Source organism: Lepidochelys olivacea (assembly GCF_965140295.1).
Source record: "Lepidochelys olivacea isolate rLepOli2 genome assembly, chromosome: 4".
In the NCBI taxonomy this organism is placed as follows: Eukaryota; Metazoa; Chordata; order Testudines; family Cheloniidae; genus Lepidochelys; species Lepidochelys olivacea.
The window spans coordinates 50,665,771-50,688,379 of record NC_140414.1 but is presented as its reverse complement, the minus strand read 5'-3'; the positions used below and the strand labels follow the sequence as shown (position 1 = coordinate 50,688,379).

The window sequence follows — 22,609 nt, the reverse complement described above, 5'->3', positions numbered from 1 at the left end:
ATTAAGATTTAAAGACTACACTTGAGGCTTGATTTGCAGATTTACTCTTTGCTCTCACTCTGTGCAGAACATTAGCCTCCTTTGTTTATCAAACAGCAATGCTGTTCCAACGGTCTCTTTCCCATCCCAAAATGTTTTACATGTCTTCTGAACAACATTCATGCAGGCACTGGAATGAGCTGATTTTTTAAATGAGTTTTTTAATACTTCTAACAAATTTCACAACGAGTTTCTCCATGATGGGCCAAATTCACTGCTGGACTAAATGACTAGCGGATCTTAAACATAAAAAAGAAGCTTACAAGAAGTGGAAGGTTGGACATATGACCAGGGAAGAGTATAAAAATATTGCTCGGGCATGTAGGAATGAAATCAGGAGGGCCAAATCGCACCTGGAGCTGCAGCTAGCGAGAGATGTTAAGAGTAACAAGAAGGGTTTCTTCAGGTATGTTGGCAACAAGAAGAAAGCCAAGGAAAGTGTGGGCCCCTTAATGAATGAGGGAGGCAACCTAGTGACAGAGGATGTGGAAAAAGCTAATGTACTCAATGCTTTTTTTGCCTCTGTCTTCACGAACAAGGTCAGCTCCCAGACTGCTGCGCTGGGCATCACAACATGGGGAATAGATGGCCAGCCCTCTGTGGAGAAAGAGGTGGTTAGGGACTATTTAGAAAAGCTGGACGTGCACAAGTCCATGGGGCTGGACGAGTTGCATCCGAGAGTGCTAAAGGAACTGGCGGCTGTGATTGCAGAGCCATTGGCCATTATCTTTGAAAACTCATGGCGAACGGGGGAAGTCCTGGATGACTGGAAAAAGGCTAATGTAGTGCCAATCTTTAAAAAAGGGAAGAAGGAGGATCCTGGGAACTACAGGCCAGTCAGCCTCACTTCAGTTCCCGGAAAAATCATGGAGCAGATCCTCAAAGAATCAATGCTGAAGCACTTAGAGGAGAGAAAAGTGATCAGGAACAGTCAGCATGGATTCACCAAGGGAAGGCCATGCCTGACTAATCTAATCGCCTTCTATGATGAGATAACTGGTTCTGTGGATGAAGGGAAAGCAGTGGATGTATTGTATCTTGACTTTAGCAAAGCTTTTGACATGGTCTCCCACAGTATTCTTGTCAGCAAGTTAAAGAAGTACGGGCTGGATGAATGCACTATAAGGTGGGTAGAAAGTTGGCTAGATTGTCGGGCTGAACGGGTAGTGATCAATGGCTCCATGTCTAGTTGGCAGCTGGTGTCAAGTGGAGTGCCCAGGGGTCGGTCCTGGGGCCGGTTTTGTTCAATATCTTCATAAGTGATCTGGAGGATGGTGTGGATTGCACTCTCAGCAAATTTGCGGATGATACTAAACTGGGAGGAGTGGTAGATATGCTGGAGGGCAGGGATAGGATACAGAGGGACCTAGACAAATTGGAGGATTGGGCCAAAAGAAATCTGATGAGGTTCAATAAGGATAAGTGCAGGGTCCTGCACTTAGGACGGAAGAACCCAATGCACAGCTACAGACTAGGGACCGAATGGCTAGGCAGCATTTCTGCGGAAAAGGACCTAGGGGTGACAGTGGACGAGAAGCTGGATATGAGTCAGCAGTGTGCCCTTGTTGCCAAGAAGGCCAATGGCATTTTGGGATGTATAAGTAAGGGCATAGCGAGCAGATCGAGGGACGTGATCGTCCCCCTCTATCCGACATTGGTGAGGCCTCATCTGGAGTACTGTGTCCAGTTTTGGGCCCCACACTACAAGAAGGATGTGGATAAATTGGAAAGAGTCCAGCGAAGGGCAACAAAAATGATTAGGGGTCTGGAACACATGACTTATGAGGAGAGGCTGAGGGAACTGGGATTGTTTAGTCTGCGGAAGAGAAGAATGAGGGGGGATTTGATAGCTGCTTTCAACTACCCGAGAGGTGGTTCCAGAGAGGATGGTTCTAGACTATTCTCAGTGGTAGAAGAGGACAGGACAAGGAGTAATGGTCTCAAGTTGCAGGGGGGGAGGTTTAGGGTGGATATTAGGAAAAACCTTTTCACTAGGAGGGTGGTGAAACACTGGAATGCATTGCCTAGGGAGGTGGTGGAATCTCCTTCCTTAGAAGTTTTTAAGGTCAGGCTTGACAAAGCCCTGGCTGGGATGATTTAATTGGGGATTGGTCCTGCTTTTGAGCAGGGGGTTGGACTAGATGACCTCCTGAGGTCCCTTCCAACCCTGATATTCTATGATTCTATGACTAAAGTTTTTTCTCCAGCTGTGAATTTGGGCCTAGGGTATACGTTTGAATTAATTCAATCACTATTGAGTTAAAAGCCCTTGTACCCTCCATGCATCCATCATTTGATTATAGATGGCCCACATTTTAACTCCTTATCCAACTCATTCTATTCAACATGCCATTACAGCTCCGTTCTATGCAGGGAATGGGATCTTTGAAACTGATGCTGCTCAAAGTAAGCCAAGTAAAAACTTCCCAGGAAAAACAAAACATATCTACAATTTTACAAGATGCTAAAAGAGTTCTAGATTCCTGCTTCCTCAAAAACATTTCATTTCATTTGTTTTGTTCATTGTTTCAAAAACATTGTTTTTCTGCATAAAGTTTAAATTCTTCATCCTCATTTTCAAAGTGCTGTTCCAACACTACGCTTGCATTCCTCTTTAATTAACTTCCCATCTCAGGACCTATAGTCACTCTTCTTGCCTAGATACTCCTTTAACCCCTCCCACTTGGATCCTGGTGCTCTTTTCAAACTGCCTTTTGACTGGAATAACCTTTTCCTTTTCATAGAGTCCTATGACAGAAGGGGCCATTGTGATGAACTAATCTGACCTGTGTAACACACCCTATAGAACTTCCCCAATATAATTTCTAGAGCATCTTTTAGAAAAACATCCATTCTTGATTTTAAAAGTGCCAGTGATGGAGAATCAATCACAATCCTTGGTAAATTGTTTCAGTAGTTAATTACTCTCGCTGTTAATAATTTACACCTTGCTTCAACTTCCAGCCACATTGGAACATTTTACACCTTTCTTTGCTAGACTGAAGAGCCCATTAAATATTTGCCCCCAATATAGGTACTTAGATTGCAATCAAGTTACCTCTTAACCTTCTCTTTAAGACAAACAGATTGAGCTCTTTGAGTCTATCACTAAGGCCTGGTCTACAATGAGGGGTGGGGTGGGGGAAATCTATCTAAGTTACGCAACTTCAGCTAGTGGATAACATGAACAACATAGCTGAAGTCGACGTACTTAGATCTGCTCACCGCGGTGTCTTCACTGCGGTGAGTTGACAGCTGACGCTGCCCCATCAACTCCGCCTGTGCCTCTCGCTCCGGTGGAGTACTGGAGTCGGGAGAGCGCTCGGTGGTCAGTTTATCACGTCAAGATTGGATGCAATAAAGAGACTCTTGCTGGATCGATTGCTGCCCGTCGATCCTGTGGGTAATGTAGACAACCCCTAAGGTATGTTTTTTAATCATTTAATCATTTTCATGACTTTTCTCTCTGAATCCGCTCTAATTTACCCACATCCTTCTTCAATTGTGGACATCAGAATTGGATAAAGTATTCTAGCAGTGGTAGCAGCAGTGCCAAATACAGAGGTAAAATAGCCACTTCTCCTACTCAAGATTACAGCTGATGCATCTGAGGGCTGTGCAGTAGCCACAGAATCAGACTGGGAGCTCATGTTCAGCTGATTATTCACCATGACCCCCAAATCTTTTTCTGAGTCACTGCTTCTTTTGCAGAAGGTGTCTGTCTCTACTTTAAAATCCTCCCTTTAAAACCTACTACCCTTTGCCTGACTTTGCACATCTATTTTACCGTTGCCACATTCACAAAAAAATGTTTAAAAGAAATTTTAGATATCAATATCCCCCCTCCCCGCATTTTTTTTCTTATTTGTTCTTTTCCTTATCCCTACTGCGTAATATCATTTCCTGCACTTGTCTAATATAAATGAAAGACCTTTGGGCAGTGACTGAATTAGTTCTGTACAGTACTAGAGAAACTTATGTCACTACCTAAATATTAAATAGTAAACTGGAGTTTTAAAAGTTATTGATTTTGTACATCAGAGCTGCAACAACTTCAAAGGCTTCCACTCAGTGCACAGAATCAAGCAGGAATAGTTCTTTGAAAAGAAGTGCTGCAAATTGAGCTAAGTATGCATTTTGGGCTAGCTTAATTACAGCATTAAGCCCCAAGCAGCAGCATGAGCCAAAAGCTAACATCTAGACTGAAAGGCAGATTGCTGTTGAATTAGTTTAAGAAACTTTTCTTTCAAATGAAGAGGCAGAGTTTGAAGCTTTTCATCAACTATATATGATTCAGTCAACTCACAATATTCTAAGAGCTGGAAAGATCAGAAATTCAAGAGATGGCAGATCCCAGGTATGTATACTAAATTGTAAGATTATTTACAACAGGGATTTGTAAAAAAAATAGGACATTTGTCCAAACAATTTAACTACTTGGATTCCTACATTTTTAGGAATTTTATAAACATACCATACTCCAAGTTACACAGTCAGTCAATCTCGTGTTGAAGACAGTAAGCTACATCTTCCACCTCAAGAAAAGTAGGTGTACTGCTTGCTACTTACAAAAAGTCATATCCACTTCTGCAACAGTGCTTTCTTACCATTCACACATTTTCTCCAGGAAAAAGTAACTTTAAATCATGGAATTCCACTAAAATATATGCAATACATTTCAACTAAGAATTATTCCCAATGTTGGGTATTATCTGATACTGGTGACGGTGTATATACTGGACACTCAGAAGGAGTTATAGGGAGAGATATGGTGCTGCAATTATAGATGGTTGCAGGAGGGAGTTTTATTTGTTTTTGAGGGAAAAAGAAGAAGCTAATCCATATCAAAGTCTTCTGCTTAGGGCCATGTTTAGCATGTTACCTGCCTCTGTTTTAAACCAAAAACAGGATGATATGAAAATGATTCTATCAAAACTGCAGAAAACTGGTTATGAATTGGAGAATCAAGCCATTCCTAATTTTAACAAGATTAAATTTCATAACAAATACCTTCACTCACCTATAAAAGTAAAGTTGATATAAGTCTACAATCTTAGCTTTAAACAAGGTTTTCATGTATAATTTTACAGATCACAAACAACACAATTGGGGTTTTTGATATTTTTATAAAATTTGCAAAGATATACGACAAATTACACACACTGAATGCTAAATATTCAAAGTCTATTACTTGTATATACAGTTTCAATCCAAATTTACATTTGCATCATTTTCATGGATAGAAAGAGGCATGGATCAAACATAGGTATGAGATATATGACTAGTATGTTGAAAAGATGCTATTTAAAATGTTCATTTGTATCAATTCCTATTATGTTAGTTCCTATTTTCCTTTTAAAATAAGTTACTTCTAAAAGGCTCAATTTTGTATTGAAATTACTCTAACTACTAGGAAGGCCACTGCTATATACTCATTTACAAGTGCGTGTGTGTTCATAATTGTTGTATTCAGATTCGCAAGCTAACTTGACTGAAATTTTAATGGACTTGAAGTTGCATCAACTTCTAAAATCCACTGCAAATTTAAAACTCATTCTTTGGATGTTGACACCTCCCTCCCAGTATTAAGGCATCAGTGTTAGACATTACTTCTAGTTATAAAGTTAACTGAAGGCTGTTTGGCAGTTAACAAGTATAGCAAAAAATAACTCATTCCTATCTTCCCACCTACCTTAGAAAGAAGTCATTTCCTCAGTTCTACTAAATCTTTAAATCAAAATAAATGAAGTTAGTAAGTAATTACAGGTGACAAAACTCGTGATTTTACTCGTATCCCAACACTAAAAATGAATGTTTATTTGAATTGTTTACATTTAATGAAACTAATGTCTTGACCAGTTTGTTGAAATCTCATTTAGTCTTATAGCTAGCAGAATTTTAAATTATAACTTCATTTACATACATTCTAAAATAGAAAAACAAATTTAGAATGCATACTTTAATTTTTAAATTTGTCTCAAAAGTAAAACTAAATATTTGAGTTGAAATTAAAATCTTTAAAAAAAATTGATCTGCTATACCTCTCGTAGCACACTTTATAACCATGAAATAGAGAGAAATGAAAAAACAAGAACCCTATGAAACTGAGGATGATTTGAATGTTATTTGCTATTTTAGCAACCTGCAAAAACTTCAGATATTTAGTGAATTTAGGACAGTACATAAATCAACATACCCACTTTCCCCTTCTGCTCACAATCATATAAAAACAAGTGTTGAACACTTCCTTAAAACTAAACCTGCTGATGTCCACTCAGAAAACTCCACACCTAACAAAACACTAACTATGGAGATCCTGAAATAAAAAATAGAAAGCAAAATAATTAAATAGAATCCAGAAGCGCACACAGTTCCGTACAGCTTCACATCCGTAAAGGTGCTTTTACTTTTTACAAAAAAGCAAATTTTTTTTATAGTTATATATGTAAGAAGGAGCCTACAAACTTAGATCCTTTCTGTAATTTAAAAAAATATACACTCTTTTGGCTTTGATACGTACAATTAATAATTCATAATGGGGAAATTAGGTGAAGAAAGCTCAGTAAGTAACATGGATATGTAGTATCTTCTTTAAGAAGTATGAGCTAAAATGTAAGGCATCCCCAAAATAGTTTTTGCATATAGTATAAGAATGCCATTTTTGTAAACAATAGCTCAAGGAAAGCAATACTGAAACCATAGACATTTTCCTAGAAACCCTTTGATGATCTCAGAACCAGCCACCCCCGACCATGGGAAATGTTTTTGAACTTACTTGTGAAAGAGAAAATGCAATCCTTTGTCTTCCCACACATTTGTTTTTTAATCAAGCATTAGAACAGTTCCCCCTGAAAATTTCTGAACTAAAATATTGATGTAAAAGTTGACCTCAAGAGCACTAACTTGTCTTAAGTCTATTTTTCAGATATGTCACCTTCTGTTGATTTTGTGGCAGCACTGTTCTTGCTTAAATTGTCAATTGATTCCTGCGCAGTATTCCCATCATGAAAGTTTACTGGGATCTGAAACTGATTGTCAGCTGTGGTTTCAGAAGCAATTAGAGTCTTAGAAGAGGATGTAGGCTGATGTCTATGCCAACCACTCTCCTCACCTACTGAAGCTGAAGGTCTTTTTCTCCCAGATATTTCACTAAGAGGAGGCTGAAAACATTAATTTAACCAGTTTAGTATTTTTTCTACAAGTATGGATATTACTACTTTTACTTTCATTGTGGAAGATCCAACTAGAATGACATGTTTAAAACGTAGGAAGACTAACCCACTAAAACTTAGTGCCATTGTTACGAAAAAATCTTTAACTCTTAAACTCAGTAGTGTTCTAGGTTCTTTATAGACAACATCCATGCCCCCAAAGATTATATAGTCTAATTGAATTTCAAGATAGGTATTTGACTGTCCTGGCATTTTAAAAAAAAAACTCAAGCATGAAAAGAATAACCCACAACAAAATATGTGCTAACTGTTAAGAGAAACATGAATTAAACAAAACGGTCACACACTAATGGTCTGGTGGTTCATAAGGTTCCCACCCTGTGCACTGAGCACCATCACCTACCCCCAAATCACTGAGTTGGGAGCACACAGCACCTACAGGAACATTAATTGGCTACCCAACATCACAGTCTTAATGCCCAGCCATTTATGGAAAACTAACATTACATGAAAAAGCACAGTCTTCCTTTATACCAGGGGACAGACTCACAAACAGCAACTGAAGTCAGTAAACACTAAATAGTAAGTGTGATGGCTGTCAGTGCAGTTCAGTGACAACTGCTCAGTGGACATTCTTGACTTACTGTATTCTTATAACTAGCTGTTAAGAGATTACCTACACTAAGAGCACTAATTACAGATACAGTCAGGTAATTAAAAACAAAAATGTCCTTACTTATTAGTTTAAGTTTATTAAATTGAACATTTTCTAAATCTATTTTTTCCCCATTAGTTCTATTTAGTGTTGGCATTTCACTCATCCTAGACAGTGAAAATGGATTAATTGGTTTCAATTTTGTTTAGTTTCACAGTCTGGCTTCTTGTACTATGCTGCAAACATTACAAAATTAACAAATCTAAACGAAACTATTTTATTTAAATGTAAAAAAAATAATGAAAACATATCAGTTTTTAAGATTTGCAGAATTGTGTTTCCACAAACCCTAAATTACCTGATAGTGTTCCTTTAGCAATAGAACACTGAATGCTTTAACAGAGCTTACAAACTCACATCAACTCTGAAGTCCTCCAGTCTCTTAAAGTTACAAAGGTATTCCTGCAGTTTGGGGTCAATGGGTGGAGTTTTGGATTGAGAGTATTTCAGATAAGCCCAAAACTTTTCTAATCCATAAAGCTGACCTAATAGCAAAAAAGATCATTGTCAGTTTTACAAGTTATAAAAAAGTAGTATTAAGTACCTAACTGTAAATAGGTAATTTCTCACAATTCCCCCTATCTTTAGAGAGCCTTAAGAAATGGGAATTACCAGATTCATAGTCTTTTTTTGTTTCTTCTTGGAAGTCCTTGAAGATCTCTTGTCTGAATTTTTTTTCCAAACCATAGCTGTAAAATCTAAACAAGCATTCCAATCCATACCTGCAAACAGAGAATAATGATTTAAAGAAATAGTCTAAATTCATATTACACTTCCTCAAGGGATGTAAATGTTATTGGAGTTCTGTCCTTCCCCTCTATACTTGAGTAAAAATTAAGTACCATGGTTTAAATTTCTTTCCTACCCATCTAATCCCTTCGTTCCCTCCATCCATTTTTACTTCTAAATTTTTCTCAACGTTGTAAATATTCAAGGAGTCAAACAAAAGAACAGCTCTTATAAAAACATATTACTGACAATGGATCTCAGATGGTCCGTCAGCTCCCACAACAATTGTGTGTGCATCCAAGTGGAAGACAGATTGATGCTTTGTTTTCCTGTCGATGGATATTTTTAACTTTGCAGTGAGGAAACGGGCAGAATACTTTAAAGATGCCATGAGCTGGTTCACTTCATTCTCTACACATTCTCCTCCACTTTGAACCAAGCGCTTTGTGGAATAATCTCCACCCATAACACGTCAGTCACTTGACTCCTTGAGCTTCTGGAGAAGTCAAACGTATGGAATCTGTAGATGCTAAGCAAGGACTTCAGATTTTCTTTACTCCTTCATTACTTGGAGACATTTTCAACAAGATTTTGCACTTAAACCTGCCATGACACACTCCCTTGAAATACAGTGTAATCGTTTATTAAATTCCAACAATATACCCGTCACTGATACTAGACAAATAGTCTCTGCCTTCTTGCTTACAGTCTAAAAAATTAAGACAGCGTGTCAGACAAGTTCCTTGAAACCACTGAACTGCTGTTTTGTACATCTTCACTTCTCCCAAATCCAGAGAAATCTATCTAAACTCAAAATCCCAGTTTTAAGTAAGTTATACCAGAGAAATATTATTGGAATATTTTCTGTTTTTTTAGTAGTCTGAGTACTGAACTAACAAGTTTGTTCTTTTTCTGACTCCCTATATAGCCGTGGGCAAGTTATCGCTCTTTTTTTTTTTAAAAATATAGTCTACCTTAAGCAGAAGTTATGAACCAGATCCAGAAGTCACTTGGTGAAATTCTAGGTCCGTGTTATGCAGGAGGTCAGACTAGATGAACCAAATGGTTCCCTCTGGCCTTAAAAAAATCTATGAATCTAAGCAGCAGCAGCATCTCTACCTCATTCCTCACATTCAGTGAAATGGGTAATACTTACTCTACCTACCTTATTGTGAGGATTAGTGTTGATGTAATACTTTCCAATTACAGATGTGAAGGAATATTATATACTACATTAAAGGATTTGGATGAAGCACTATCATGCGCAGGGGAAAAAATCTTTCATGGATAAATCACAACTAGCGTGATCAGATCCTACATCCTACCTTCAGTATTATACCAAGTCTAAGCACTGCAAAAAATATGAAGACCACTGTTAGAACAAATGGAAAAATGAACTTTTGACTGTTAAGCTACATGGAAAGAATGAGCCAAGAAACTGCTTATACCACAAAAACTATCATCATGCAATTGTGCATTACCTGCAGAGTGAAAACATGCCGTAAGTATAAAGATCACTAACTCACTAAACTGTCCTAAGTATCAAAGTATCTGAACACTTAACTTTATAAAAAAACAAACTGACAGTCTATTTTGTCATACTCTCTCTTCTCTCTCCATTTCCAGGAATAGGAGGGATGCGTTTTTCTTTTTCTCTTATCTTTATTATGCAAAAGAGCAAAGAAATGTGTTTTGCATTTTTTCTTTAGGACCTGTAGGGTTTATAGTCATTTTAGATCCTTTAAAAGGGAGTGTGGAGAGTTCCATCATCCTTGCAGTTATGTCAGGGTCAGAGGGAGGAAGAGAGCACATGCACCAGGCCTTGGTTATTTAAAGCCAGAACCTTAAAACCTGACTGATAAATGAGCACTCAGTGAAGTGACCAACACACCACATGGATGTGTTCTTGTCAGCTTGTGTTGCTCAGTAGGCAGGCTGCTGTGTTCAGGAACAACTGCAGTTTACTTAGCATCTGCAGTTTCATTCCCAGATACACGGTGATACAGGAAGAGACTGGACTTCAATGTACAGGTTGCTGTTGCCCACAATTCATAAATCAAGAAGAGGTGGAGTGTCCTGGACAACAGTAGGCAGAAGCAGTTCATTCTGGTTGTTACTATTTGGGTAACCAGCATCAGCAAGTTCACCAAGACTCATACCAATTTGATGATGGGAAAGCCTCTCGCTGACTGGTAAGGCATTAAGTAGTTCCTCAGAACACTTCACTCTCCTCATTAGCATCATCTACTTGTCCAGTTTTGCTTCAGTCAGCTGTTCTTCATCCAACAGCTGATCTCATTCAGGCTCGAGGACAGCTAGGAAACAGTACTTATCTTCATTTCGTAAGCACACAGTAGGGCCGAGTGTCTCTCCACACTGCTGGCATTTTAAAATCATGGTCTGACAGACAATAAATAGGATTTTGGAGAGCATGGAGCTTTACAGATTTTCACATATAAGCTCTGGATGTGCTGTTTCCATTTCCCAACACAATCCTCTGAATTCAGAGACTGAGGAATAGGAATCATACTAGCATTCTAATGCCCTACTATAACATTGAGAGTGAGCTAGCAACATTCCATACAATATTCTAGGATTGCATGTTCCTTCTTCTGCCAAGTATTTTGAAGAACTTGGGAATTACACTAAATTGTGGTGGGTGTACATTACACCTAACTCCCCATACATCAGAGACATCTGTCACCAAATTTAAGAGCACCCAAGGACCTAGCAGAGTTTAATTACTTCTGGTGTTGTATCTGATAGCAAAAAGATCCATCACTGGATGACCCTTTCAAAGATTTACTTGGCTACCAAACTTCTGCTCATGGTGGCCTATGATTCTGTGACTTACTGGGCAGTGTGACTGGTCAGAGGCACAAATGAGGAAGACATTTTTATCTGAGATAAACCATTCCCAAAGACTTATTGCCTCTTGATATAAAAACAGAAGACCAAATACTTCTGGGATTTTAACAGTACATTACCACTATGTTACCTGTGAGAACTTGTCCAAACTTGCATTTGATCAGAGGAGCAACATTCAGAGAGCAATTTACAGGCCCAAAAGTTGTGTGCCATATGACCTCCATTAGTCTTCAAAGGTCTTGAATAACCAACAGGCCCAGATGAGTATCCCACAACCTAAACTGTGAATGTCCATTTTAATGAAGACAGAATTGATAGTGCAAAGGAAATCTCCAGCAAAACATGATCTAGATGGGACCATCACACCAGAAAAATGATATTTTCCAGAGGAGTCCAAATCCTGTCTAGATTGAAATAATGCATAGAGAGAGGAAATTCAATCAGCTTTTCTTTTGCTCCTTGAATCACTTGAGGGCCTACTTTTTCTTGAGCCTTGATGATAGCAGCAAAGAGGATACCATAGAGAAAAGATTACACAGATATCACCCAAGGGAATGTATTTAACATCAGGTAACAGACAAATTAATGGATTTCATTGTTATGACTTAGATCAGACGTTGGTATTGATGACTCAAGGAGTTTTTGGTCAGACTTAGCTGTTCCCTCCTTTTCTAAAGAACCTTGAGATTCCTATCCCTCTCACTTCAGACTTAGGGTGGAAAGAGTACAAAAAGCAGACAGCTGTGAGGTGAATGCCCAGATCTCCAAGGCATTTTTGGCTTTGGGCATGTTGGTCCATTAAAGGACTACTGCTGTAGTGAATAATGTGAAAAGCGATTACCTTTCCACTTGTACCATGACAAAGACCCAAGTTTACCAAGGCTTAGGATGTCATTGGTTTACCTACACTTTAACCTACTGTACACTGAAAGTATAATATAAAAAAAATAGAAAACAATGTAAGTGTTGCACAACAGAACATAATGAGGATGTGCTAGGGGACAGACCTTTCTATACCCACAGAATGCTCGGATCTATGATAAATGCAGGGGTGTTCCTTAACAGTTTTACTTCTACCCATGATTTTGTGGCTTGCGAGGCATTAGACAGGATTTTTAGAATATGAAATGAAGACAATTTCATGAAAATGAAACTTTTGATCTTTTCCAGATTAAGACGACATATGTTTTGAATCATAGCAATGTCAAGTCAAAGGTGTTGATGGCCACAGGGCGATCACTCCCACAAAAGAGAATTCTTCTGTTGTGCAGAGCCAGAATAGCAAGACCTCCGTACCTCTGGCAAAGAACGTGTGACCAGAAAAAAAGGAGACATGGGTGGGGCTCTTCTACCCTGCTAATTCCCAGTTGCCATGTCAGCCTCTAGTGCCACTGGCATCCAATATAAAACTTATAGAAACCCTTAGGGTACTCTAATTTATACTGGGGTGATCACACCAGCACACAGTCAGCTCAGAACTGGGAAAAAACAAAGGTATTAAAACCATACATTGGCAATTTTCTTTATTATGTTAACAGTACTCCTGGAGGAGAAGAAATAAATTTTCACTAATTGTAATTAACCAAGAGGTTAAATAATTAGGTTGGCTTACAATTCACACAATATCCAAATTTGAATAAAATTTATTTTGTTTCATAGAGTCTAATGATCAATAATAGGGGATTTGACATCATGGCATATCTAATGTCATCTACAGCAGCATTACTATTTGATTGTTTACACTTTTCTAATTTGCTAAAACAGCGTTTGTTATTAGAGAAACTTGTGAAGACTAATTTTGAAAATGCTACGAAGAGTCAAATGGATACTATAAAAAGTTCAGGTTCTTTGAAGTTAGTCTGAACACATGGACCCCACTTCTTAAAATGAAAGGTAGAAAGAAACCCATATTAGTCATAACTTACAGAATAAATGTAATACCTGTAGTGTTCTTTTGCATCATCTAGAGCAAGCTGTCTGAATTCCTCGTACATTTTCTTGTTAAAGTGATCTCTGAGAAAAAAGGACCAGAAACGAAAGAGTGTATTCATTTCCTGGGATTGGCCAATTCCCAACCGTTTTCTCTCTGAAGAAAAAAAAAATACAAAATCAGTGACAAAACAGCTAGTTTTAACTATATAAATATACCATCTCAAATATAAGCTGTTGGAAAAAAAACTGATTTTATATTAGTCGAATATTCAATAAAAGCTCAGATGGTGTAAATTTAAACTCTCCCCAAAAAGCAGTTCAAAACAATTCTAGTTAAGTCAATTTGAATGAAATTTCTAAATTCACCTAAATCAGTTAGATATTACCTGTCAAGCTGATATTTATAAGATCAGTTGTTCAAAATAGTCACTTAAAAAAAATAAGCAAACTCACAGCCTAACAAATTTTTTTACACAGAAGTTTAACCACTGACATGAATTTTTCACAGTGATGCAGCAAAGAACTGATGTAAAATGTATAAACGTTCCCCCCCCGCACAAACTGCCACTGAATTTAAAAGAAAAGCAACCAATTGTATATAGATTGCCTCAAATTACTTTCTTTTACAACAAATAGGTGCTTATGTGATCAAAGTTATACGGAAAATAAACATGCTCACAAAATCTATTGAAGATAATTTGGAATGTCTTTCCAAGCAAAATTAAAGTGGGCACCAAATAATCATATAAGACATTTTTCTTAAGAATACTTGGTTTACTATATAAAAAGCAGGCAAAGAAAAAATAAATGTGGAAAAATAGTATTATATAATAGCTGATTATTGCCAGGTAAAATTTCAGAGAACACGTTTGGCATCTTACCAACGAGGCACCTTCGACGATATTTGTGGTATACTTGTTGTGTAAAGCCATTTTCCTTTAGAAGTTCATGAGAAGGATGCTGGAACTTGGGAAGTGAGTGAGGAGTACACCCATAACTTCCTGCCTTTGGAGCACCTTCTGAAGGCGAAGCATTTGAACTGCTGTTGAAACAAAAAATGTTTGTGTTATTGCACAAACACTACATCTTTTCAGGCTTAACGTAAAGAATGGTCAGTCATCTTGCATTAACTACTCCCAAAGCTGTTAGAAGAGCATAGTTACCAAATGGCCACCACCACATTTGCATTGGCCCCAAGACATGTCCTCCGACTCCCACCAAAAAAAAAAAAAAAAAAAAGGGATCACCAAACTTTGAGATGAAGTGCACAGGGAGAAATCTAGGATGCCAATGGCACAAAACTAAATACAGATCTATATGCAAAAAGCAAGGGAAAGCAGAACAGCAGCCTAGGACAGGGAGGACCAAGGATTAGGGTTGCCAACTTTCTAATCACAGAAAACTGAACACCCCTGCCCCACCCCTGACCCTGCACCTTTTCCAAGGCCCCACCCCCCACTCACTGTCACTCGCTCTCCCCCACCCTTGCTCACTCACTCCTTTTCACTGGGCTGCAGCCGTGACGTTTGGGATGCAGGGGTGTGCGGGCTGTGGTTGGGGTGCAGGCTCTGGGGTGGGGCCGGGGTCGGGGATGAAGAGCTCAGGGTGCAGGAGGGGGCTCCAGGCTGGGGCCGAGGGGTTCGGAGTGCAGGAGGGGGCTCTGGGCTAGGGCATAGGGTTGGGGTGTGGGAGGAGCTGCAGGGGTGTGAGCTCCAGGAGGGAGTTTGGGTGCAAGAAGGGGCTCGAGGTTGGGGAGCAGGCTCCAGGAGGTGCTTACCTCAGATGGCTCCTACGCAGACAGGTGGCCAGGGGGCTCTGCAACTGCCCCTGCCTTCAGGTGCCGCCCCCACAGCTCCCATTGGCTGCTGTTCCTGGCCAATGGGAACTGCGGAGCCTCTGTGCCCGCCCCTATGCCTAGGAGCCTAAGGGATATATGTCACCACTTCCTGGAGCTGCATCAAGCTGCATAGGGAGCCTGCAGGTGCTACCAACTGGACTTTTAGTGGCCCGGTCAGTGGTGCTGACTGGAGCCACCAGGGTCCCTTTTCGACTGGGTGTTCCGGTTGAAAACTGGACACCTGGCAACCCTACCATGGGTCAATTGCTAAAGGAGTGGAGGGAGCTGGAAGCTGAAGTAGAGATGGCGGGGTGGGTCAAGAGGAAACCCTTGACCACCTTCAGAGCTTGCTGGGTCACATAAAAAGATAACAACAAGAGCTAGAGGATATAAGTACCTCCTAGCAGAAGATTATTGATTAGTTGATAGAACTGAACAGGAATTAGTCCAATTAAGGTGTAGACAGACAGCGGGAAACAGCTGTGCTTAATGCTGAAGCAGGACTTTAGCCAAGCTTCAGTCAGACAAGGAGGCCAGGAAACAGAGGCTGATGGCAGAGCTGTGAGTTCAAGGGGGTACAGTGGGCATCCAGACAGAGCCTTGAACTCAGTGGGACACAGTGGAGACCCAGACAGCATATCAGCAGCAGGCCAGGATGCAAATATTGGCCCCTTGGGGAAAGGGAAATAGGACACCTGTTTTATGGCTCCCATCACGAGGGCTGGAGATCAGAAGTACTGGAGGCTGCAGAATGAGAGCTACATATAGTTCAGTGAGGGCAAGTCTACACTAGACTGCTGCAGCAGCAGAGCTGCACTGATGCAGCTGCGCTACTGTAGCAAGTCTGGTGAAGACGTGCTATGCTGACAAGAGAGCACTCTCCCGTTGGCGTAATTACTTCACCTCTGCAAGAACGCAGAAGCTATGTCTGTGTGAGACTGTCTCCCACCAACACAGCACTGGTGTGGACAGCGCTTAGGTCGATGTAACTTATGTTGTTCAGGGGGATGTCTTTTTCACACCCCTGAGCACAGAAGTTACATCAACTTAAGTGGTAGTGTAGACCAGCCCTGAGAGAAAGAGCCCTGACTGTGGAAGATCAGGACACTTACAAGGAAAAAGGTCACCCGATCTTGATAGTCAGTGAGCCTTGGAGAATTACAGACTGCATGCAGAGACTTTGAAACCCTGGAAAAGAAAATGAGGGTCTATATAGACTGTGATTAGTCTTGAAGATATGAATTGTAACACTGGCATCAAGGACTGTGCAGAACTTGGGAAATTCAGGTGCATATGAATGAGTTTATATGGAATTTTTTTTTTGTTTGGGTTAGGGGTGAGAGCAGTCCAGATGTCGCCTCACAGCCAAGGGAAAAATTCTGCCTGTGAAAGAGGCAGTTTTTTCCTGAAAAGGGGGAGAGGTATGTCATAGGGTAGCTGGCCCTAAAACTGAAGTAGGTCCAGCTCCCCTGTGTCCAAACAGGTGCTCCTTGTTGGCCCAATTAAGGGGGCAGTGCTGCACCTGGGACTAACGGCTGATATGTCTCCTTGTATTCTCTCTTCACTGTTTCCTTGATATTCTTTTGTATTTTATTCTCACTTTTCTTTCCCCAATCCCTTTTTCCTTTCTTGCTGTATTCCTTCTGTCCACCAGTCCTCTTCATTTGTAAATACATTTTGCATATTCACATACTTCTCACCAATAACTATTCCACAGGCTCTATGCACTGAATAAATCACAGCAAAATTATTCCATGATAAAAATTACTACCTCACAGAAGATGTTCTTGGCCTGTGATCTCTGGAATCCATTACCCAACCAACATGGCATTCTAGCGGAGGGTTTGTACTATGTCGTGTTTTTCTTTTTCTTGGAATCTAAGAAAACAAATGCAACATTGCAAAGTATTTCACTGATGTAACTGCAGTCACTTTCTGAAAACTGGAAAATCACAAGTGATCAGGTAAGCTGCTATTTCCCCCAAACTACAGCTCAAGGTTTCATGTAGCGTATAACACATTGTGAAGTCATATGAAGTCATAAAACTCCAGCATCATAACCCAAGAACCAGTCTTAAACAGAAATTCAATGTCTTTGATATTTTGCCTTTTCATTATGGAATTCCTAATGGTATTTACCCAACTCAAAGATGCCATTTCTCAGAACTGGAGAAAACATCAGTAAGGTAAGTTGTTTAAAACGGAATAAGCCATCCCCGCCCCGTTACAGAAAGAAATGAAGATATCTAAAAGTACTGTTTCATTATGTTAATAAAAATTTTTGACCTGATGAAACTTTATGCACAGGGTTTGTCAGTTTACCTTTATATCAATTGATCTTGTTTCTTTAACAACAGGATAGAATCTTGGTGTTTTGTTGGGATCTTGTAACCTTGGGGTACGAGGTGTTTTGGGTGTTCTGGCAGGATGAACTCTTGGAGATTCAGGGACTGCTGTTGGCAGTGAACGAGCCATTGTTGTTGGAGGTACTTCTATAACACCAAACAATTTACAAGCTAGCTCATCTGTTAAAACTGTAAATGGAAAAAGATTGCTAACATACATGTATGTAGAAGTGTTTCATTTTCAGTTGACATTTAATGGACAGACACAGAATATCTTTGAAATTCATTTGTATTCCGCCTAAAAATTTCTACATTAATTAACAAAGGACAAAGTAGGAGTTTGTTGATGCAACCCATATTGCTTAACCTCAATCTAAATTAACCCAATTTATGTAGTTTGGGTTTTAAAAGCTCCTGGTAATCAAATTATACAAAACTCACTGGAAAACTATTATGACTTATAAAGAAAGTTAAGAAATTCAAAATTTCACCTCTAACTGCCTTTCCTAAACTATATTTACTGTTAGAAGTCATGTCTACATCTTGCAAATCTCTTGCCTCGATTACTGTAACCTTCTGTCCGGACTACCAACTCCAGCTTATCCAAAATGGTTCAGTTAAATCAACCCAGGAGATATCCAAGATCAGAAAAGGCCTTTACAGGAAAGGGAAGACTGGTGATTTTAGAAAAGCAACAGTAAACAGATTTAGGAAGAGACTAAGTTAGGGGAAAAAAAGAAGAATAAAAAATGTACTACAAAAATAAGTTGAACATATTTTAAGAAAACAGAGAAAAAAATCAGTTACTTTCTTGTAACTGTTGTTCTTCGAGATGTGTTGTTCACTTCCATTCTGCACTAGGTGTGCGCGCGCTGCATGCACGAGCGTCAGAAACCTTTTCCCTTAGCGGCTCCCGTCGGGCCCCCCGAGTGGTGCCACTGCGCCCTGCATATATCTCCCTGCTGGCCCGACCCCCACCAGTTCCTTCTTGCCGGTGACTCCGACAAAGAGGGAGGAGGGTGGGTGGTGGAATGGACGTGAACAACCCATCTCGAAGAACAGTTACGAGAAAGTAAGTAACCGCTTTTTCTTCTTCGAGTGCTTGTTCACATCCATTCCACATTAGGTGAATTACAAGCTTACCTCTGGAGGAGGGTAGGAGTCACGGAACAACTGCTCGAAGGACCGCTCTGTCAGTTGCTGCGTCCTCTCTGGCCTGCTGGTTGACTGCATAGTGGGTCGTGAAGGTGTGCACCGAGGGCCAGGTGGCTGCTCTGCAGATCTCCTGGATCGGGACCTGTGACAGGAACGCTGTGGAAGTCGCCTGCGCCCTGGTCGAGTGGGCCGTGACTGCTGGGGCTGGAACACCTGCGAGCTCATAGCACGCCCGGATGTAGCTTGTAATCCAAGACGAAATCCGCTGCGCCGACACTGGGAGGCCTTTTACCCTCTCGGCTACAGCCACAAACAGCTGTGCGGATTTGCAAAAGGGCTTGGTGCACTCCAAATAGAACGCCAGTGCTCGACGCACATCCAACGTGTGCAAGCTGCGGTGACTCGGGTCCATATGGGGTTTCGGGAAGAACACCAGCAGACAAATGTCTTGGCCCAGATGGAATTGGAAGATCACCTTAGGAGGGAACTTGGGGTGCAGCCAGAGCTGCACCTTCATCTTGTGAAATACCGTGTACGGTGGCTCAGAGGTGAGGGCCCTCAGTTCAGACACCCTTCTGGCCGAGGTAATGGCAACCAGAAATGCCCCCTTCCAGGAAAGCTGGAGGAGAGAACAGGTAGCAAGGGGCTCGAAAGGGGGTCCCATGAGTTTAGAAAGGACCAGGTTAAGGTTCCATGGAGGGACTGGGAGGGCGGGAACACCTCTCCAACCCTTTAAGAACCACCTCACCACTGGGCGGGAAAACAGCAAGCCCTCCGAGAACCCCGGATGGAAGGCAGAGATGGCCGCCAGGTGCACTCTGAGTGAGGATGGGGCTAGCCCTTGCTGCTTGAGGTGCAGGAAGTACTCCAGAATGGCCTGCCCCGGGGCCTGGCCCGGCCGCACCTGTCGGGGTTCACACCAACGCGAGAACCTTTCCCACTTGGCCATATAGGCCACCCTGGTAGAGGGTTTTCTACTGCGAAGCAGAATCTGCTGCACAGGAAGAAAGCACTGGCTCTCCAGGGCGTTTAGCCACAGAGCCTCCACGCCGTCAGGTGCAGTGACTGCAGGTCAGGGTGGAGAAGCCTCACCCCGTCCTATGTAATGAGGTCCCGGTGTAGGGGCAGGACTACTGGGGCCTCCACCGACAGTTCTAAGAGCGATGTATACCAGTGTTGGCAGGCCCAGGCTGGGGAGATGAGGATCACTGCCGCCCTGTCCCTGCACACCTTGAGCAGGGCCTTGTGTACCAAGAGGAGCGGGGAAGGCATACATCAAGCCCCCTCTCCATGGGATCGCAAACGCATCCGCGAGTGAGCCCAGGCGTCAGCCCCGGAACGAGCAGAACCGTGGGCACTGGGCGTTGGCCCTGGTGGCAAACAGATCTACCCAGGGAAACCCCCACCTATGGAAGTGCGAAAGCACGATGTCCGCCCTGAGCGTCCACACAAGCACGCGGTATGACCTGCTGAGGGAGTCCGCCAGTTCGTTTTGTACCCTGGGAGATAGGATGCCTCAAGGTGAATCGCATGGGCTATGCAAAGGTTCCAGAGAAGGAGAGCCTTGTGACACAGTGGTGAGGAACGAGCCCTGCCCTGCTCGTTTATATAAAACATGGCAGTAGTATTGTCAGTCAAAACTGTTACGCTCTGACCACTCAGAGTGGCGTTAAAGGTCTGGCAGGCGAGACGAAGTGCCCCGAGCCCCTTCACGTTGATATTGAGCGACCACTCTGCTCCAGACCATGGCATAAGGTTCCCCAGGTGAGCCCCCTGTCCGTGGCCTGATGCATCAGGTCTGGGGGATGAGGAAGTATCAGGAGTAGAACCCTTTTCCCCTTAGGCTGTGAGGCACCGCCCCCACCTGTAGCAGTGGGCGGACTTCCTCCTCTAGGAGATGCTCATGAGAGGGGTCCCTGAAGAGGGACGGGGAAGGGGGGCGGGAGGCGAACTATAGCGAGTACCCGTTCCGCACCGTGCATAAGACCCAACGGTCTGATGGAATGGTAGACCACGCACGGGAGAAATGGTACAGGCGGTTCAGGAAACAAAGGGATGTATCCGGTGACTGGTCTGGTACGCTGTCCTCGAGCGCACCTTCAAAAGCCTGGCTTAGTGCCCGGCTGGGGTTTGTGCTACTTGGTTCAGGCCCGGCACACTATTGTTATTGCGCCGTTGCCTGTTATCCCTGCCTCGCCTATGGTAAGGCTCATGCCTGTGGCAAGGCTGGTATTGGCATTGAGGGGGAGGCTGAGGCTTAAATAGCTTCCTCTGCATCGCTGGGGTGTGCATACCCAGTGACTTGAGCATAGCTCGTGAGTCCTTGAGGCTATGCAGCCTCGCTTCTGTCTGGTCCAAGAAGGGCCCAGACCCTTCGAAGGGGAGATCCTGGAGCGTATTCTGGACCTTGGAGGGCAGGCCTGACTCCTGGAGCCACGCCAACCGCCTCATGACCACCCCAACATGATTGTTCTAGCCACTGCATCTGCCGAATCCAGGGAGGCCTGGAGAGAGATCTTGGCTTCCGCCTTGCCCTCGTCCACCAGGGCCGTGAACTGCTGTTGGGAACCTTGAGGGAGGGTGTCCTTAAACTTCCCCACCGCCGTCCAGGAGTTGAAATTGTGCCTGTTGAGCATGGCCTGCTGGTTCGCAATCCTCAATTGAAGGCCCCCAGATGAGTACACCTTTCTACCAAAAAGGTCTAGACATTTCGCCTCCTTGGCCTTAGGGGCCAGGACCTGCTGTCCATAGTGCTCCCTGTCGTTCACCGCCGAAACCACTAGGGTGCATGGACTCGGGTGGCAGAATAGGAAACTCATAGTCCTTAGATGGGGCAAAGTATTTACACTCCACCCCTTTAGCCTTTGGAGCACTGGAGGCCAGGGTTTGCCATATAGTCTTAAAGTTAGACTGAATGGTCTTAATGAGCAGGAATGCTATTCCGGATGGACCTTCGGGGCTCAAAATGTCCACCATGGGGTCCTCCTGCTCAACAGTCTCCTTGGCCTGCAACCCCAAATTTTGGGCAACTCTGCGCAGCAGTTCCTGGTGGGCTCTATGGTCTATTGATGGAGGACCAGACACCTCTGTACCCACCACTGCCTCATCGGGGGAAGACGATGAGGTTAGCTGCTGCTCAACCCCCTTTGTTTGGTCCTCCAGCTCCTCATCTCCCGTGATAGAGGCCCCCGGCTCAGGCTGGGGCGGGAGTCCATGAGACAACTCTCCGGTCTATGCTGGGGGGATGCTGGAGGCCTGGATACTGTTGCCTCCAGCACCGTCTGGTGTCGGTGCGGGGGCCGGGACCACTGCACCAAGTAACTTGACCTGGATGGGGCCCCTTGGCGCTCCTGATAGGGTCCCTGCTGTCTGGGCCCTGGTGCGGGTAGCTATAGCAGCAGGAGCCAGTGTCAGACTGCGGCGACGCCAATCGCGAAGGCCATGGTGGTGCCAACGATCTGCGCTGGCGGGAGAATGAGTGGCTCCTGGCTGAGCGGGACCAGAAGCAGTACCGGTATCCCCAGGATCTGTGCCGGTGTTCCCTGGACTGGGACCATCTGCAGGAGACCTCTGGCGAGGGCTGTCTCAACTCCTCCCGGTGCCAGACTCTGGGTGGTGCCGGAGAGCGGCGTGCCCTTTCTCGTGCTTCTTTGTGTTGACCCGCTGCCGGTGCCACAAGCTCCTTCTGGGCCGCTGGCAAGTGCAAGTCTGCGGAGTCGGAGCTTGACTGGGACCAACTCCGGGAGCGGTGCCGGGACGGTGTCTTCGAGGGGTAAGCTGGCAATGGTATGCCGCTCAATGGCACCCGAGGCATGGG

The 22,609-nt window shown here is 42.8% G+C and overlaps 1 protein-coding gene across 2 annotated transcripts in view; it reads right to left on the bottom strand.

Moving 5' to 3' along the window:
• Positions 1 to 5,185: 5,185 nt before the first annotated feature.
• The window catches only part of LARP1B (La ribonucleoprotein 1B), a 105,559-nt gene continuing 88,135 nt past the window's right edge, over positions 5,186 to 22,609 (bottom strand). The window contains exons 13-19 of one of the 2 annotated variants that reach the window (XM_084626250.1): positions 17,615 to 17,784; positions 17,064 to 17,170; positions 14,337 to 14,497; positions 13,465 to 13,609; positions 8,539 to 8,648; positions 8,284 to 8,411; positions 5,186 to 7,199 (exon numbers count right to left, since the gene is read on the bottom strand). In XM_084626250.1, coding sequence (XP_084482376.1) covers positions 6,954 to 7,199; positions 8,284 to 8,411; positions 8,539 to 8,648; positions 13,465 to 13,609; positions 14,337 to 14,497; positions 17,064 to 17,170; positions 17,615 to 17,784 — 1,067 coding nt within the window. In that variant the 3' untranslated portion in view covers positions 5,186 to 6,953. Of the gene's footprint in view, positions 7,200 to 8,283; positions 8,412 to 8,538; positions 8,649 to 13,464; positions 13,610 to 14,336; positions 14,498 to 17,063; positions 17,171 to 17,614; positions 17,827 to 22,609 lie in introns of both variants that reach the window. The other variant, XM_084626249.1, reaches the window with a different exon arrangement.